The 17,948-nt window shown below is 40.8% G+C and overlaps 2 protein-coding genes and 2 non-coding genes across 6 annotated transcripts; 3 read left to right on the top strand and 1 right to left on the bottom strand.

Annotated features, from left to right (window-relative positions):
- Positions 1-1,382: 1,382 nt before the first annotated feature.
- On the bottom strand, positions 1,383-12,390 carry LOC116395834 (high affinity cGMP-specific 3',5'-cyclic phosphodiesterase 9A). Of its 2 annotated transcripts, none has more exons than XM_031870001.1 (14): positions 12,271-12,390; positions 10,821-10,982; positions 10,682-10,733; positions 10,325-10,427; positions 8,914-9,056; positions 8,755-8,814; positions 6,051-6,228; positions 5,298-5,420; positions 4,033-4,125; positions 3,838-3,905; positions 3,636-3,738; positions 2,710-2,814; positions 2,393-2,539; positions 1,383-2,221 (listed from the first exon to the last, which is right to left on the bottom strand). In XM_031870001.1, the coding sequence occupies exons 1-14, from the start codon at positions 12,356-12,358 to the stop codon at positions 2,027-2,029; spliced, it is 1,620 nt and encodes a 539-aa protein (XP_031725861.1). In that variant the 5' UTR covers positions 12,359-12,390; the 3' UTR covers positions 1,383-2,026. The 2 variants fall into 2 exon arrangements, with proteins under 2 accessions (XP_031725861.1, XP_031725863.1); XM_031870003.1 differs by having other exon boundaries at positions 10,833-10,982.
- A 1,061-nt stretch (positions 12,391-13,451) lies between these two features.
- Positions 13,452-17,492, top strand: nifk (nucleolar protein interacting with the FHA domain of MKI67). 2 transcript variants are annotated; one of them, XM_031870008.1, is made up of 6 exons: positions 13,452-13,678; positions 14,464-14,592; positions 15,448-15,556; positions 15,728-15,939; positions 16,255-16,317; positions 16,868-17,492. In XM_031870008.1, exons 1-6 carry the CDS (start codon positions 13,556-13,558, stop codon positions 17,057-17,059), a joined length of 828 nt encoding a protein of 275 aa, XP_031725868.1. In that variant the 5' UTR covers positions 13,452-13,555; the 3' UTR covers positions 17,060-17,492. The 2 variants fall into 2 exon arrangements, with proteins under 2 accessions (XP_031725868.1, XP_031725869.1); XM_031870009.1 differs by lacking the exon at positions 16,868-17,492 and adding an exon at positions 16,396-16,832 and having other exon boundaries at positions 16,255-16,354.
- On the top strand, positions 14,799-14,928 carry LOC116395860 (small nucleolar RNA ACA64). Its single transcript, XR_004213553.1, has one exon. It is a non-coding gene; the product is annotated as a small nucleolar RNA ACA64 (small nucleolar RNA).
- On the top strand, positions 16,358-16,488 carry LOC116395861 (small nucleolar RNA ACA64). The gene has a single exon (XR_004213554.1). It is a non-coding gene; the product is annotated as a small nucleolar RNA ACA64 (small nucleolar RNA).
- Positions 17,493-17,948: the final 456 nt, after the last annotated feature.

Here is a 17,948-nt window from a genome sequence, read left to right as displayed (position 1 = left end):
TAAAACTACATAAGCAGCTTCATCCAAGGATTTGGTAATGTTAAATTGTCGACCATATATGGACCTGGGGGTCAAAGATGCTGGAAGCAGTAAGGTATAGATAGGAGGATACCACAGAGACACGGGGTTCTGTATTTTGGTAGGCTTTTTGTTCAAAACCTATTTTAACTTTTGTCTTTTCTTTTACTTAATCTTTACATTATCCAGTTTTTGTAACCTTTAATCATCTTTTTATTTTTGTAAAAACCCAATAAAACTGTTTTTTATTTTGTACATTCCGATCAAAGTCAAGTCTTGCTCATCTCTGAGGGGGCCTAGTCTCCTACAGGTAAGAGAGCTCTTCCCCAGATAGGCGACAGGCTGACACTAGTAAATGATGATGATGAGTGATTCTGGGGTGAACTGTTCCATAAAGCAGCATTATTATTAATCAAAATAATAGGAAACAAACTGGATGCAGACTCACTTAAAGCAGTTCTAGCCAAATACAGGATGATTATTAAAATGTTTTTTGCTGTATGAAAACTGAGACTTGAAACGATGTTGTTGAAATCACAAGTGCAGCAGCACAGATTATTCTGGAGACTTCCCCAGCGTAGACCCTGTTGATGTGACTTTGTCTGTCTGGAGGTATCTTGGTCACAGTGAGGCTGTGGTGAACTGCTAAAAGAACTAAAATAACATGAAGTTGTGCTGATCTACAGCTCAGGGGACTCCTTGTCTGACTGACTGGGCACCAACGTGTCTTCCCAGCGCTGTCCAGGGAGCTGATTCTGGGTCTGCCAATGACGCGAGCTCTGTCCTGTCAGTTCAGCTGGAGAGTTGTAGAATTCTTCATTTGAGAGTCTTATCCATTATTTCAGGTCAGGGTGATACTGACTTTAACACACTCTCACGGATTTTTATCTTACTGGTTTGAGTACAAGGAATAGGACAAGTGTGTACTCCTTACAACACCAACAGGAGAATCCTGTGGATGATGCTGGAAATCCATCTACCCTGACTTAACGAAGAAGCAAGTCTGGTGTCACAATTATGGAAAAACATCCTGCAAATGGTAAACCATCAACTAAAAGGCACGTTTATTTGCCTCTATTGAATTAAATACTACATACTATCGCATAGTAAAACCTTAAAACCTGTTCTACATGTAAATTGATGTTAAAAATATTTCTCCGTGTTATTAGGCAGCTGGTTACGGTCAACAATCTCTGAAAGTTATCTTCTCAAACCCAAAAGTTATTTGTGAAAACGTTTAAAATGACAAGTTATCGCTGAGAGTTTACATGTGTGCACATCAGTTAACGCTTGGAGTCGTGCACCTGCAACACCTGGACGTGGGGATTAGGAAATCTCAACTGGGAAGATTCTGACCTCCGAATTGTCTGAAATGCTGCATGAGAACCACGGACGTGATAGCAAAGAAACGGCAGTCCATACCACATAGAGACACAGACTGACACTTTTCTACATATGGTTTGTACCTTATGACGCCCGGGGCTTTAATAGGGCCCTATTGGGGTTGCAGCTGGTGTGATCCAATCTCCAGATAGTCTCTGGTGTGTTTTCAACTGACCACATTTGATGCAATGCAACCAAATCAGCTAACAGTATATCGAGTTTATTTCCTCCCAAACCAACAGTGGAGGTTTTATTGTATTATATTGTGTGACCTAACATGCAACATTTGTCACTTGTTTCTTTTATAATACAAAAATGTTTTTCGTCATAAAATATAATTCACGAAAATGTGTTGCACTGTACTTTGGAAATACTATAATATAAAAAATACATTAGTGTTGAGAATGATATCGAGCTCATCGAGTAAAAGTTAGGTTCCACCTCACCGTATTCCATTTAATACTGCAGACACCAAAACTACTACAGACGGATCAGAGTACGGTGCTTGTGCTTAGCCCAGTAAATAAACATGTCAAAGTCCATTCAGACAGTTGGAATACATTTAAATCAGTCTAAAATCATACACTCTTCAGATAAGATGCCCTGTCCAGTACATGCCACCAGCTCACTGTGCGTCTGGTTTCGAGGCTTCGGGCAGAGCCTCCGTGTGGCTGTCAGCTGAGCTCTGTGTGCCCACAGTCGTCTCCTGGCTCTTGGCTGCATTCTCACTCTGAGCCCGGATCTGCTTCTCCCTCTCCAGTGCTTTCTCCATCTCTGTGTAGTAATCCAGAGCCTTCCGTACCGGGTCGATGATGTGTTGCTGCAGAACGAATGGGGGATTGGTCAAATTACACCCAGAGTGAGCAAACTTTCCCTTAGCCATGTCCACTTCTCATTTAGTAAGTGATTCCCAACATTATCTACAATGACTTGTCAGAATCAAAGGTTTGGTACATTACCTGGATATTCATGAATCTTTTAAATAAATTACCTCCAAGCAGGGGAAGAGGTTGGCCAGCTCGATGAAGAGAGGCAAAAGGACAAATCTGATGAAGCCTGTTTGAGATGAAGGCTTGTTTACTTTGTCCCGGTCCATGAAGGGCGTGACGGGAAGACCCTCTAACTTCTCCTTATCACTCTGAGGGCAAAGAGAGGGGCGATACATGCAGCGGGGCTGTTAGTTTGATTTGACTTTGTTGCCTCTGAATCTGGCCTGAAAAGTAATTGTATGTGTAAACAACCCTGTATAGTTGTGAAGCTCATATCCACGTGTTGCCACAGTCTTTCCATACAAGAGCACTCGGTCACCTGGTTGTAGAATTCCTGCAGAAGACAGTCCAACCAGGGCTCAGCCACCTCCATGGGCCGCGCCTCGTTGGATATGTCGCTCACTTTGATCAGAATCATCATCAGCTGTACACACAACAGGAAGGAATCAGATAGACAGCCCTGAACTGTGAGAGAAACACAGAGGTAAAGAGTTTACCCTCTATCAGTATGATGGGGCCTCACAGAGGCCTGGGCTCCACTGGAAGCAAGAAAAGTTTATAGTTTGTAATTTATACAACCTAATGTTGGCAAAGTCCTTAAAAGGGTTGAAATGTGTGGCCATTAATGCATGCCTCTACATCCAGCAGGCTAAACTAGTGCGATGCTTTCCTTTTTGAAATGTATAAACTGTGATGGCGCCTCAGGTCGGCTGTTTTTACATCACATCAGCATGAAATGTTGTCATTTCATGAATATGCTATACATACAGTATATTCTTATGCTGTTGGAACAGTCTGCCTGAGGATCTAAGAGAAGCTCAATGTGTTGATATCGTTAATCATAAAAATACAAATACCTCTGGCTTTTGATTAGAATGTTTAAATCCAAATTGAACTATTTATTCAATTTAAGTCATGTTTTAAAAATGCAGGTATTGTTTCTCTTATTTGTCATGGTATTTTATTGGTTATATTATTCCACTTTTATCATTTTTATGTCTTGTGTGCATTTGTCTGAAATAGTTTGACTTTATATTTGTGCTGTCGTATTGTCCTTTTGAACGGCACTAACCTGTATTACAGGTGCATTAGGAATAGATCTTAATGTCCCTTTTTATATACCTCTAAAATGAAATGCAAAGCCCACCCCTCAGTATCATACACAAATACTGTCTGAACATGAAGTTACATGAGTTATGAATATGGAATCATATTGCCACAGAGGCCTGTTTGCTCTCCTCTTACCACTTCTCTGTGGTCCTTGTTGGTGAAGTCAAACGATGGCAGGATGGACTTGAACCTGTTGAGAATCTCATTGTGCCGCGTCATGTCAGTGGCCAGAATGCATCTGCAATGAGGACATAGAATAAAACCCATAGCCCATGCTGCTGTGCTATCATAACATGAGTAAATGTGCACGCTTAGAGAATCAGAGAGGTGATCTCACTTGATGATCCCTTCTCTAATCCGTTTGTATTGATCCATGGACAAGTTTCTGAAGATGTTGCTCTCTGTCTACAAAACAGAAAGCCCTCTGTTCATGGACAGGCTCCATGTTATGGTGATAGCTCCATACTAAAGTGGATGTGTGATGGCAGCCTGGACAGAACGTTTTGAACAAACAGCGGGTTGTCATCCTTACCTTCTCTAGGATCTCAAAAGCTACAGCACAGTGGTGGTTCTCCAGTGGAGAGATGTCGTTGTAGCGGAGAGCAAGTTCAGTCCGAGCATTTATCTGAAAGAGGTCACACTTCAGTTTGGAGCTTCTGATGAACTTTAAATAGAGTTGATGCTGAAGCGCGTCTGTATGCATTGGTGCGATAGCCACAAGGGACAAAAACAGTCAATGTTTATATAACTTGAGAAAGGTCAAAAACAGCAGACGGTAAACACTGAGGTGATGTCACAGGCTCTGAGTAAGGTAAACAAGTACCAGTATATATAAGTCGATACAACTGGCCAATTTGAGCAAATATAACAACTATATTGGTAGTGATCAGCATATATGTAATATAGAAATTATTGAATTTATTCAAATTCAAGACATTAGAGTAAAAATCCCCAACACTACGAGATAGCTTTGCCACATTCCTCCACTGTGAAATATCTCCCTTGATACATCTCTTGATCAGAATTATTTGATAACCAAATTTAAAGAGTTGGTTCACATTTATTTCAAGTCTGTCTTAATACATATATGTCCATATTAATAAAGAACGTGTTATTGGTCGTTGTCATTGTTCCTCTTGTCCAAAGCAGCTGTGAAAAGATCCCTTCTTAAAGCATTGTCATGGAAAAGCATTTGCACACCACGTCTGAATTTTTTGTCTCTAAATGAAGCACGTTTAAAAACAAACACAACCTCACATTGTGTCAATCAAGTTTAAATGTTTGACCCGTCAGAGCCACCGTACATGCAGATGTCATCAGCCCAAATCACATCTGATGAGCTGATTGACGTCTGCTAGCACAAAGCACTTTACGACAAACAAAGTAAAGAATACAGCAATGCAGAATTCAAATTTAGATTGTGGCAGGTGATCATGTAGCCCCATTTGGGACTAGCGCTATCCATTATGCAGTAATTTATTCAGCTTTGTCTCATATAACAACATTTTGAACATTTTGCAATAAACAGAATAATAAAACGCATCGGTCTCAGTGTTCTGTGGGTACCAATTTTTATTGGATGACGGAAAAATGGGAAAAAAACGCTAACCAAATATTTGTACTTGGTGTGCAAAGGCTTTCAGAGGTGTCTCGAAATCCACAAAAAAAGACATTCTTATGTTCAGCTGAAGTGAATTTGAGGATTCTAGACAAATCATGTGTGTATCTTTCAAAATGACGCTTTCTTTTGTGGCTCAGCAACTGTCTGCGGCAGCACAAAGAGGGGGTTTCATATACCTGATAGGCGTTGTTGTATCCTGTGTGGTCGAGGTCGTGGCAGACCGCACAGGTCAGCATGATCAGCAGATCCACGCTGTCCATCTTAGTCTTCAGGTCAGTCAGCCAGATCAAACCATACATCTGCTCAGAGATAAATAGTAGTACAGCATGACAACGGGAGATATTATCATGTACTTAATGTGGAAAAAGAAGGCTGCCATCTACTCTTAAAGATGAAAAGATTTGCTCCAGATGCTTGTTAACTTTGTCTTACTGCTATTTGCTGGTGCAGGTAGATTGCCACTGCTTATCAGAGTTTGTTCATGTTGATATTAGAAATCAATCACTACATTTTTTATCCAAAAAAAATCAGCTGAAAGATGCTAAAAAGCTCAGAGCTTATTGTCCCGCAACCCATTTTCACACTATTTTATCCGTTTTTATATACAAATATTGATGAGTGCAGTTTGAAGAACAAGACTTTTAAAGGATAGTGAGTCAACATGCTGCTTCACACAATTACAGACAGATACACAGCCAGCACCATCGGCTTATAAAGTTGATATGGCTAACATGTAAGCAGTTGAGACAATCGATTGTCCACTGATCTGAGGCGCCTCTTAACTCTGAGGACCAGATGCACTTCACCAATTAACAATCAAGGTGATGGCATAGTTGCACTATTTCATGATTACAGACACGATTGGGCTTTCCATGATTTGCTCCGATAAAACGTCTCTCAAAAAAGCGCACACACATACACACACTCACCATCTGGGTGACACAGAAGCAGTGCTTGAAGTTGTGGAAAGGGATGTTGTTGTATCGTCGGTAGACCTGAAACAGGAACTGTTGCAGTACTTCTGGCTCGATGTTGAAAGCCGCTATGAAATCTAAATCTGTGTACATGACCTGAAGGAGCACCATGATCTCTGCGTCCTCCCACTGCCTGCACCGACACACACAAAATACGCCATGGGAGGGCACTTATATCTACAAATACAAATACCAATGCTCATGATTAAAAAAGCAAACATCCAATCGGTTAAAGCAGGGGTCTCAAACTCCCGGCCCGCCACGTCATTTTATGTGGCCCGCGAATCCGCGAGCAAAAAAAAAAAAAAGTTTAAAAAAATAATAATAATAATAATAATATTTTTTAAAGTTAGACTTCATAATAAAAATATCCCTATAGTCGAAATTATGAGATCGAAAGTCAAAATGATGAGATACTTAAACACAGTCATAGAAGCAGCTCTTTGGCTGGTTACTGTACATTTGACATGGAAATGTATTGTGAGTACATTGAAGACTACTTTAAACGTGGCTTTACAACACATGAAATACTTCACGTGGGATTGTGCAAACGCACCCTTGAAAGGATTTTAAACTTTGAACAAAGTTATTGTAATAACTTGTTTGATATTTGTCTTTGCTATTTTCTTTAATAGTTTGATCTTTGATAGAGTAATGTGGGTTTCTTAGCCCTAAATTAATAGGATTTAAGTTATAACAGAAATGTGCTTAAATATATTTTTACATTTATATACCTGCATGTACAATATTTTTACACTTGAATAAACAATAATCAAATGCGGAGACAGTTATTTAACAATATGTTACGAGTAGTTACATTTACAACCGGCCCTTTGTGGGCGACCATGTTGCTGATGTGGCCCGGAGTGATGAGTTTGAGACCCCTGGGTTAAAGGGTTGGTAATGTTGAGAAACCAGAAAGATTTTTTTTTTTAAATGGTCCAACTTAAAAACCCAGCCCTGAGTTGCCAACTCTTTTCCGATGAAGGGAGCTAGCATCACTCGCTCCAAAATTCGCTAAATGTAGCGACTTTTGGACTTTTGGACACTTCCCTTCAGTCCTCCCTCCAAAGCCACTCCCACAAATTATCATTATATACTGTACGTAAACAACCAACATGGCTATTGTTGGTACCCACAGCTGTTGAGCTAGCAGCTGTTGGAAGACTCGGGTGATGACGAATGAGTGCACGGGCAGAATACGCTCAGGCAGGCGGGCAGCTCGTCCAATCATCACGTTTGGGCCGATTGCGATGATTGGACGGGCTTGTTGAAGTCCTCGACAGCCACACAAACAAACCTCTTTTTTCTTGTTTTTGTTTTGTCAGAGCGTCTGATTCATTGATTGCTGTCAGGATGTAATGACAATTTCAATTTAGATATCAAAAATGTTTTTGAAGAAGATAACCAACCCTGCCTTTAATGAAGGCACCTCACCTAAAAACATTTTGTGAATTAACATTTTAGTCTCAACAGCATAACATCTGTGATAACATACATCTGTGATACCATATTTAAAGGTTTCATCCAAGCATCACACTGTGTATATATATAAAGCAAAAAATACGTTTTGATAACACTTGCAATAAAGTATAAATGTATATATACAGTATATATAGCAAAACAAAATGTGTCATCTGATAGACTGATATATGTATATATATATATATATATATATACAAACAAGTATTATGTATACAAAGCCTTAACTAATGTATTCCTCTGTACCATAGAGCTCTATTGTTGTCCATATATGATAAGACGTCTCAATGAGATACACTGTTGCATTGGGTGATATAATCCATCATTACCATGAACACACACACACTAGTATATCTTATCTCCACACTGTTCTACTGCGGGAAATATATGTATGAATCCATAGCTGAAAATAGTCCCCAAAAATGCACTATTTACTTCTGTTTGATAAAAACTACAGTGCCCAGCTGTTTCAGGAAATTGCTGAACCTTTATAAAAAATTTAAATACTTTTTAAAGGTGTAGGTCTTCAGTGGGAATGGCTTGGTGATGAGCAGACGGGGTAGGGAAGAGGGTTAGGTATAAAACGGCTATTATACGAAAAGCATAATAGGTACTAAAATACATTATAATTTATGGGATCTCTTGACAAAAATCTCTTCAAAAATGTAGAATAACACCAGCCTCATCCTTCATAATACCTCTATGCCTACAGAAAATCAGGGTTTCAAAGGAATCCTCTAATTCAGTTTGATCAGGTGACGCCCGAGCTTCAGTTCTCATTCTGTAGCCTGCGCATGGCCGCATATCCATCCACCGCCGCCATTGTGGGTTTGCTTTAAAAGCTTTTTTGGACATGAGCAAGCCTCGCTGAATGCAGCATGCGCTTCCTCCCCATGAAGCCCACTTCAAACATGGTCTCACAAAGACCTTTTGATTTGTGAGCCCTCTGCAGGCCTATTCATATTGAGATGAGTGTGTTCATCAGAGGAAAGGGGTGACGTCTCCCATCCTCAGAAGTGCATTAGAGGTGCTTGTCGGGCACGACCGCCATTAGCCGACCGTCTGCCTCACTGTATACTGAGGACACAGGTGCACTGGTGGTTTGCACACCGTTGTCATGACCATGATGCTGCAGGAGACACTAATCATCTCCAGATTCATACTGGTCGATACTTACCAGTTATCAAAGGTCGGGGTCTTTAAGTACTGCCTCACCCCCTCTGACACTTCCAGGGAGCTGCAGTGGCAACAGCATAAGCATTAATGGTTACCATATTTGAACATATAATATATGGAGGGCAGTGTAGTTTCTAGTGAGGTTTGCGTGTGAACGTGCCTCATTTGTAGAAACTTTTCCCGCACATGCTCGCACTCCTTCCTGGTCTTATGCAGGGTTCTCTTGTGGTAGAAGGGGGAGGGCTTGTGTGTTCCCTCCGACAGGTCTTTAAACAATCCCAGCCAGCTCAGATGCTCCACACTCTGAAAAGAGACGGGTTAGAGCAGCACATCAAATCCCCAGGTTGGCCCTTCAGGAATGACAGATTATCTGTAAACAGCTTCCTGCTAATGCTGGAAACAAGGATGATGACAAAAACAATGAACTAAAGATGTTAAAAAAGCTCAGCAGAGCTCAGGGAATCGAGGAGTCGGGTGATAATTCTCTCTGAGGTCATCACATGTGAGCAACCCTTTTCACATTACACATAGTCATTTAATTCACTGCAAAAGTATTTATAAGTGCAGCTTTAAAATACGAAGTAAATCTAATTACAACATTGTTTTTTTCTTACTATCCCACTTCATATGAAACCAAGCAGCAACCTCCACTTCTGAAAAGTGAAACCAACGCAGAAGTGCCTTAAAGTTGCATTCTTTCTAACAGCAATCAGGCCTCTGGTTGCAAAGACAAGTCTGGTTGTATAGAAGTCTATGATAAAATGACTCTACTTCTCTCTTGATTTATTACCTCAGTAAACATTGTAAACATGAGTTTATGGTCTCAATCTCTAGTTTCAAGTCTTCTTCAATACAGCATGATGTTCATTTAGTAAATTATGGTCCATTTAGAGTCACACAGACCATAAAGCAGGGGATGCTTTAGGGCGGGTCTACACGGTGATTGACAGGTCTCTGCCACAGCGTTGTCCGGTCTGGGAGTTGTCTGTGTTTTCTTCTTAAAACTTTCCCTTTCACGTGTGTTTTCAGTTCATGAAGGATCACTGTAACATTTTGGTCGACTAAAAATGTCTTCATCATCGTTCGGTTGTACTAAGCTCCACCCTCTCGTGTCACTTCTCGTTGCAAGAAAACAAGATAGACAAAATCGTAGTCCACAAACCAATGGGTGACTTCAGGGTTGGCTTGGGTCAGCAACATTTATTTTTCCGATGAGGATTAAAAAACTCCCGATGCAGATGATTATGATTCAGGGCGACCGTGGCTCATGGGTAGAGATGGTTGTCCGGTCACCGCAAGGTTCGCGGTTCGATCTTCGGTTTCTACGTGTGCTGTGCCGAAGTGTCCCTGAGCAAGACACTAAACCCCTAACTGCTCCCCGGGCGCTTCTCAGGGGCAGCCCACTGCTCCCAATATATACTAGGGATGGGTCAAATGCAGAGAACAAATTTCCCCACTGCGGGACTAATAAGGGATTGTTTAATCTTTAATTATACTTTTGTGTTGTCATATTAATAAGTTCCACGTACTTTGAACCCAAATTTGCAGAGTATCTTTACAGAGTACTGCACCTCTAGTTTCTCCTGGAATGAATCCACCTGTTTCTTCATCTCGTACACAACTGCAGGAGTCTCACCGGCCTCGATCAGGATGTTCTTCTCCAGGCCCTGCAGTCTGAGATCACACCGTCAGGGAGGTGTTAAGTCATCACACATCTATATCTTTAGTTTGGGCTGTTCAAAGTCTCAAAGTCTTGCATTGTCCATCTGTCCCTCTGGTTCAAAGTATAAAGCACCTAAACACCTGATCTCTGATTATTCATAAAACTTTGATAACTGCCTCTTTCACCTTTCACGTTAAATGTGAATCATATTTATCCTCAGGAATATATCTAAGTATGTCCTGTTTCCCTTATTTCCCACCTTTACCTTTTGTCCATAGAGGAGAGGTCAAATCCGAGTGCAACAGCAAGCTCCGCAGCTGGAATCACAAGACAAGAGGAAGTCCATCAACAACTTTGAAATGAGCCCATGCACTGCGATTCCCAGGGTGCAAAGTTAAAGATACCTAACGGCTCACTGTTGCTGTCGGCGGCCACCACCTCCAGCTTGTAGCAGGAGTTTGGGCTGTTGGGCTCCAGACTCGGGGAGATGTTGATGATGTTGCCTTTGGGGTTGTACAGCTTCAGGATGTCATGGGGTCCTGCCTCGGCTGCACAGCGGAACAGATCTGAAAAGGAACAGCTCACCGCTCAGTTCACACTATGCCCTGAGAAATGATTTCACAGTTTACCTCAACTGCTCAGGAAGACCATGGGGTGTGGCTGGAAAGCCCTGGTAAGTGGTCCTTGAGTTATAATATATTTGTCAAGCTTTTAGGTACCTGTTTTTAAAAGGAACCCTTAATAAATGGTTAATAAGTTGTGTTTTTCTTTCAGTTTATTTTTTGGGCAATGTTCTGCCTTTAGAGAGGAGAGAGAGAGAGAGACTGGGGAGGAGGGAGAGAGGGATCCACATGCAGCAAAGAGACACAGGTTGGATTCAGACCCGGGCCTTGGTACATGAGGCACCCAATCCTTTATTATTGTGAACAAAATCTTTAAATATCTTCACAGATCATACAATTATTATCATCAAACCAGTAATAAGAACAACTTGTGAGTTGCCAGATTGTGCAAAAAGACCTCTGGAACAGGGCTGCAGAGGATGTTGACCAAAATCCATTTTTAACAACTTATTATAACCAAATGTATCCATGTATTTGCAAATAGAAAGGATAGACAGAGGCCAAAGGTTTTTTTCATTACTTGGGTTACTGATCTATAAGTGTTCAATCATATATTGACATTAATAAAAGCACTTACAAGCCCTTTATAAAGTGTGCCGTGTTTGAAAGTGCTACCACTTTTATATCACACTACCACAGAGGCAAGCAGATTATACAGCTAGATTAGCAATAATCCAATCACCACAAGCTAAAAACAATTAACGAACAACCATCTCATTGACATTATATGTGGGATCTTCAATAGCCACATGAAACAAAGCACATAAAGAGCATGTGAAGCCAGAGCTGGACAAAGCCTTCACCCTGTGTGACCCTGTGTGACCCTAGAGGAGCTGTCAGTGGCAGCTGTTTGGCTGTCCGAAGCTCAGACAACCTCCTTCACACTTATACAGCTGTTTCACCTGCTGGTCCAACGACCGACTGTGCTTCTGATCCACGCACTAACCAAGATTGTTTCCTTGTCTATTTTAAGAAAGAAATAGCTGTAAGAATATGTGTCTGTCAGTCAATCTGTTAATGCCTTTCAAATTTAGATTCCATAATAACATGTCAGATATTCACATTATATAAATGTAAGTGTAAAATCCTGGTAAAAGTGGGAGAATTTTGGAAAAGTAGTTTTTATTACATAGAAAAATGCAGATCATATTTTTAAACATTATATTTGACATACCTTAAAACTCATTTCTCAAACAAATAAGTGAACTTTAACATCATTCCCTGCTCCTACCTTTGACGTCCTCAGCAGGGCAATCCACCAGGAACTCAGCCTGCTCCGGTGTCCCATTCACGGTGAAGTAGATGAGTTTTGCTGCCATGTCATGAATTCAGAGCCACCGATGTTGCTGTGTTCACTGCTGATCTGGATCTAAAGTCTGTCTTGCCTCATTACTGGTAAACACTCCTCCCCCTTGTTTTTATTCTCTCCACCTCCTCCTGTGCTCCTCCTTCTCCTTTCCTTCGTTTGTACTGTAGCGTTTCTCCAAACCACACATTAGAAGGCTGATTAATTCAAAGCAACCCAAAGTTTCCCCCCCTTTGTGTTTATTCTTGTATTTGTTGTTCGTTTGATCTTTTTGTGGAAGCCCATTTCCACCATTTAAAAAAAGGAAAAAAAACACCACACTATTAAGTCTCATTAGTAAGTGTTCAAATAAAAAAATATTATAAATATATTAAATTATACATTATTATCTAGTGATTATGAGATGGTATTTTAAAGTTGTATGTTTTAATTAATTTTCACTAAATAGTCTATTATAATTATGAGATAATAAGTCAATTTATCAAATGATGAGATACCTCAAAATGTATATATATATATATATATATATATTATTTCATTTTATTTTATTTTATTATCAGAACAGTGATGAAACTTTCACCCTGAAAATGCACACTCTAGTACAGTAGGTGGCGGTATGCACCTATTCAAGTTGGTTGCGATCCGCCAATCAAATTTAAAGAAGAAGAAGAGATACCTCAAATTTGTGAGAATAAGTTGGAATAAGTAATTGTAATAATGGAATAAAACAACTATAAACATTTATATAACTAATAAAATCAAATAAGAAATTGTTGGAATTCAAAGGGTATTTAAATGTTATGAACTACAATACCATGCAGTACATGACTTGTGCATCGTGCAAACTATTTTAATGGTAATATATGCTACAGTCTTATACATGCAGAAAACGGTAAATCAAAATGATGAGATACTATTATATAATTAGGAGGTAATGGTTGTAGAAAACACACTAATGTCGTGTTTTTGTTTCAAGTGGCAGAAATGAACGAGTGCTACTGTAAAGATATTTAGTTAATCCTCCATGCCGGTAGGCGGCGCTGTGTCGAGCGCACCGCTGTAGATAATGCAGCCGTACCTCCCCTCTGCACTTCGTCTGTCGTCGCCGCATGGGCAAGCGGATGAAGAGACCAGCGTGGTACGCAGAGAGTTGAGTGACGCCGTTGTTTGTACGCTACAGTTTATGTCTTCGTATATTTAATTCATCGAAATGACTGAAAGTAAAGCAGGGACGGCTCCTAAGCCGGCCAAAGAGCTGCTGGCTTTGAACCCCAAACAAGAGTCCGAGTTCAAGAAGAAGGTGCAAGAGGCGAAGAAGAACAAATCTAGCAAGGTGGGTCGAGAGGAAACAGTGGCCCTGAAGGAGCCACGGATTCACGCAACACGAGGGTGCTATTTCTTTATTGATTCCTCAGCGGCTTCTTACCGTAGGTACACTTTATTCCGTCACCCGTCGGATTGTGGGACCTAATTAGACATTTCAGCTATCGTGAATTGGCATTCAATATATCGAAGTGATATCTCTCAAAGATAATGGAGAGCTTTTTTTCTTTTTTTACAACGTTGTCGTCATTATTTAGCCACAGTCCGGTACTTTTAACATGGTAACGGTTATCTTCATGGTATTTATATTCGACAGGGTTATACACTTTGATGCAGGCCGAAGCAGAAACTGGGTCTGTCTGTAAAGCTACCGTTCAACAATTCACACCGGAACACGTTTATTTTTGCCGTTTATCCCCAAAAATATATATATGTAAATTAAAACAATCTATTTACATTATTTGGAGACAGTAGGTTAATTCCACTGCAGACATTAAAACACGCACAGGTGCTACTAATGACACTACAGCTCTGTTCTAGTGAAGTACTCAGTAAGTCATGACCATGCGAGAGAGTGCACGTGCACCGGGAACCTGAAACCTGAAGCAGCTTAATGGAACTCAGCCATCCATTTTATTATTTACACATGCGACATGTAATGAAAAGGCCTAAATCTCTTTACAACTCAGTTGAAATGTACAGACATGGCATCCATGGATAACTGATCATTGCATTTCATCACACAATGTACAAGTGTTCATTTATTTCCTATGTAACTTCTATGTTCTTCTACAGGGGGGGCATTTGGACCCTGGAGTGGTTTATGTGGGCCACCTTCCACACGGGCTGTTTGAACCTCAGCTCAAGTCTTACTTCGAACAGTTTGGGAAGGTCCTGAGGCTGCGGCTGTCCAGGAGTAAAAAGGTAGCACGGCTGAAGACTACATAGGCTCCACAAACATGTGGGACACCTCAAACAGACTGTGTTCTCATAATATAACAACAACTACACATATTTTTCTTAGTTTACTATCCTGTGCATTACACCTAATGCGATAGTAGAGATGTAGATTTTTCCGGTTTGCTCTGATGACATGTTGGAGAAAGCAGTTGACATCCTGCTGAGGTTTGGCTCACTGAAAATGACCTCAGATGTCACAGTGGTCTGAGGTCAGATATCTGAGCCCAAAGTATTGTGGTGCATTAAGCTTATCTCCTGCTCAGCCATTGGCAGAGCGATAAAACCCTTGTACCCACAAAAGATCAAATCATTTGTAAATATTCTGTCACGATATGTTATGTTTTCTGGTAATATATAATAACAATAAATAACTAAATAGTCTAGGAAATAACCACATGATAAGCCTATTTTTTATAATCATGTGTGAATGAAATTGACAATGAAAACAATACCGAGTATTTTTTAAACTTAATTAGGAACTTTCGTGCAAAATGAACAAACTCTCAAGTGAAATTATGTCAAAAATATTTCCATGTCTGTTTACATGCATGCTCACAAATACAGGCTAATCGGGTTAAGACTATAATTTGATTTAACTACACTAGTCTATTTCCTGAAGCAGAAATTGTATCGATTCACGTTTGTGCTTGTTGTTATCAATTTATTTGATTTATCTTCATCACAATTTGAATCCTTTGAAGTCGATAAATTACCACGTTGAATTGTCACCCAGCCCTCGCTTATTCAAATGCAGATGTTGGGTGTGAAACTATTGAGGTGCATGTGATGTTCACCCTTTTTTCCGTCTGTTTGTCTCAGACAGGTGGAAGCAAAGGCTATGCATTTATAGAGTTCGACTGTGACGAAGTAGCCAAAATTGTTGCAGAGACCATGAACAACTACCTCATGGGAGAGAGACTCATCAAATGTGAGTATGGCTCACGTTACCAGCATGATTAACGGGCTCAATCAGAAAAGATATGATCCGACAGATCCCCGCAGTGCCATGATGGAAATAATAATGAAATGAATACGAAATGACAACGGTAAAGATAGACGATAGTTTATACCCATGTACTCACTGATGACTGTTCCCTAGGTCACCTGGTCGCACCAGAGAAAGTGCACGAGAAGCTGTTCGTCGGCTCCCAGAGGGAGTTTAAGAAGCCATCACTTCCTGCTGTGGCCCGCTACAACAAGACCCACACAGAGGAGGAGGTGACCAAGATGAAAGACAAACTGCTGCGGAAAGAAGCCAAGCTCCGCAAGAGACTGGCAGCACACGGCATCGACTACGACTTCCCTGGATTTGTAAGTGCTTTGAGACCGAGATGATGACTCGACACGGCAGCTGCTGTGTTTATCTGAGCTAGACAAAAATAAGTCATCCCTGGAATGACAGTCAACCTTGCAACTCTCTTAATATCGGCCCTTGGAATCTTCACATCAGAATAAAAGTAAATGTCTTCAAAATGTTGAAATGTCATGCGAGCGGTGATAATTGATACCCTCTTCCATCAAATCCGAGTTTTCTATGCGTTCAACATTGTAGAGCTATTCTACTCGTATCTATTCTTTGTTTGGTTGGTGTCAGTTTGACCTTTATTGCTCCGTTTGTGTTCCCAGGCCACCCAGGTGCCCCAGAAGAAGAAGTCCTCTGATTCCATGGAGGCGTCGACGTGTAGCGATGTAAGGCAAACACTCTTATTTATCTTATTTATCTCTTGGCTCAGACTGAAAATGACCCCAGGTGAACCAGTGATCTGGGGTCAGATTACTGCGCCTATAGCACTGTGGTGCATTAAGCTTATTGCGTGCGTCTCCTAGTGGCTGCGTGATAAAACCCATGTACCAACACTGTATGGAAAATCAAAGATGTATTATTATTGCATTCTTCTTATTCCATTCTTATTATTATTATTATTGCATCTTTATTACTATTATGGGATTATTAGTTACTCGGGCTTCTCTCTCGTCTCTCTATCAGTTACGAATATCACACACTCATAGACAAACACGTGTGCCCTGGTATAGAAACGACTGCTTTGTGTATTTGTAATAACAGTACTTTGGATTTATAGTTATTATTTTTGCATTTTCTTAGTTCCAGTGCATCCCGATAAGTTTTATGTGCCTGCCCCTCGCACCAGTAGGAAAAAGATTCAAGAGTAAAACAAATCAACCCCCCCTCCCTCCGTACCAGAATGAGCATCTAATGAGCTCCTCTTGTCCATTTCAGGACACCACGCCAGTCTGCACCCCCTCCGTCCTGGAGAGGAGGAAGTCCATGGTCGTCGTCGATGACGACGACGATGATGAAATCATCATTAAGATGCCTCCTATAGTGAAAGATGAAGAGTGCTCCTCGGAGGAGGAGGAAAACGTCGATGGCTCTGAGAGCGAGGAACCCGCTGAAGCGGACGCAGAGTGAAAGTCCTCACTGTGTTGTCGGTGACTTGGGTCTCTGGCTGTCACGGTACAGCTGCACACACCAGGCTCACCTTTGAACTGTGTTCAGAAATCCCAGTGCGTCTTTCAGTGTGTGGAAATCCCACTACATTTGAGGAAGACGCCCCTATGAAAGTTTCCACCATAACTGTGGGTACCACAGTAGTGAGTACCGTGGGGGAGCTTGCGAAACCATCACAGTGAGCCTGAGTAACGGGCCAGTTCTGACTGGACTTCTTTGACAAATGTGTATTTCAGTCTTGGAGCAGGCGGCTTCCTTTGCCACACAGGGCCCTAATGTTGATGCAAAACAGGCATTTTTACTTCGTCATGCACACTTGTCTAACAGCGTGGTTAAATTTGTACTATATAAACTTATGATCATTCTAAATAAATGTGAGAATGTACAATCCAAAGAGGTCCTCTTGTTGTTGTGGTGTTTTCTTTCAGAAGAACAAGCTAATAGAAAATCACTCGCATACACACTAGCAGAGCAAAAAGGCGTTTCGACGTGTCATTGTAGGAAATGCATGTGTAAGTAAAATAAATGAAGTGAATCTGGCTGCTTCGGTTTCTGGGTTCTGATATTGTCCATCGTTATGTTATTAGGAACACCTGTGCCAGTAATGTCTGCCAGTTCATCAGTGACGCAATATGAAATTCTGCAATAATAAAAATTGTTAGTTTCCACAACCCAATGGAAATGATTGTAGCATTAACCCTGATTGAATATGCTGATTCTGTATATTACTGCTTCACATAATGGGCAATATGTAAGACAGCAGTACAGTGTAGTCAGGTGATCTGGTTGTGGAGATGCTAGTCCGACAGTGTTTGTTGGTCTTGGGGTCATTATGTAATTTGACATTAGA

The sequence above is a fragment of the Anarrhichthys ocellatus genome, unplaced genomic scaffold, assembly GCF_004355925.1.
Source record: "Anarrhichthys ocellatus isolate YVR2014 unplaced genomic scaffold, GSC_Weel_1.0 scaffold50, whole genome shotgun sequence".
NCBI classification, from domain to species: Eukaryota; Metazoa; Chordata; class Actinopteri; order Perciformes; family Anarhichadidae; genus Anarrhichthys; species Anarrhichthys ocellatus.
The sequence above is the reverse complement of the archived record's forward strand: the minus strand, read 5'-3'. Positions and strand labels throughout refer to the sequence as shown.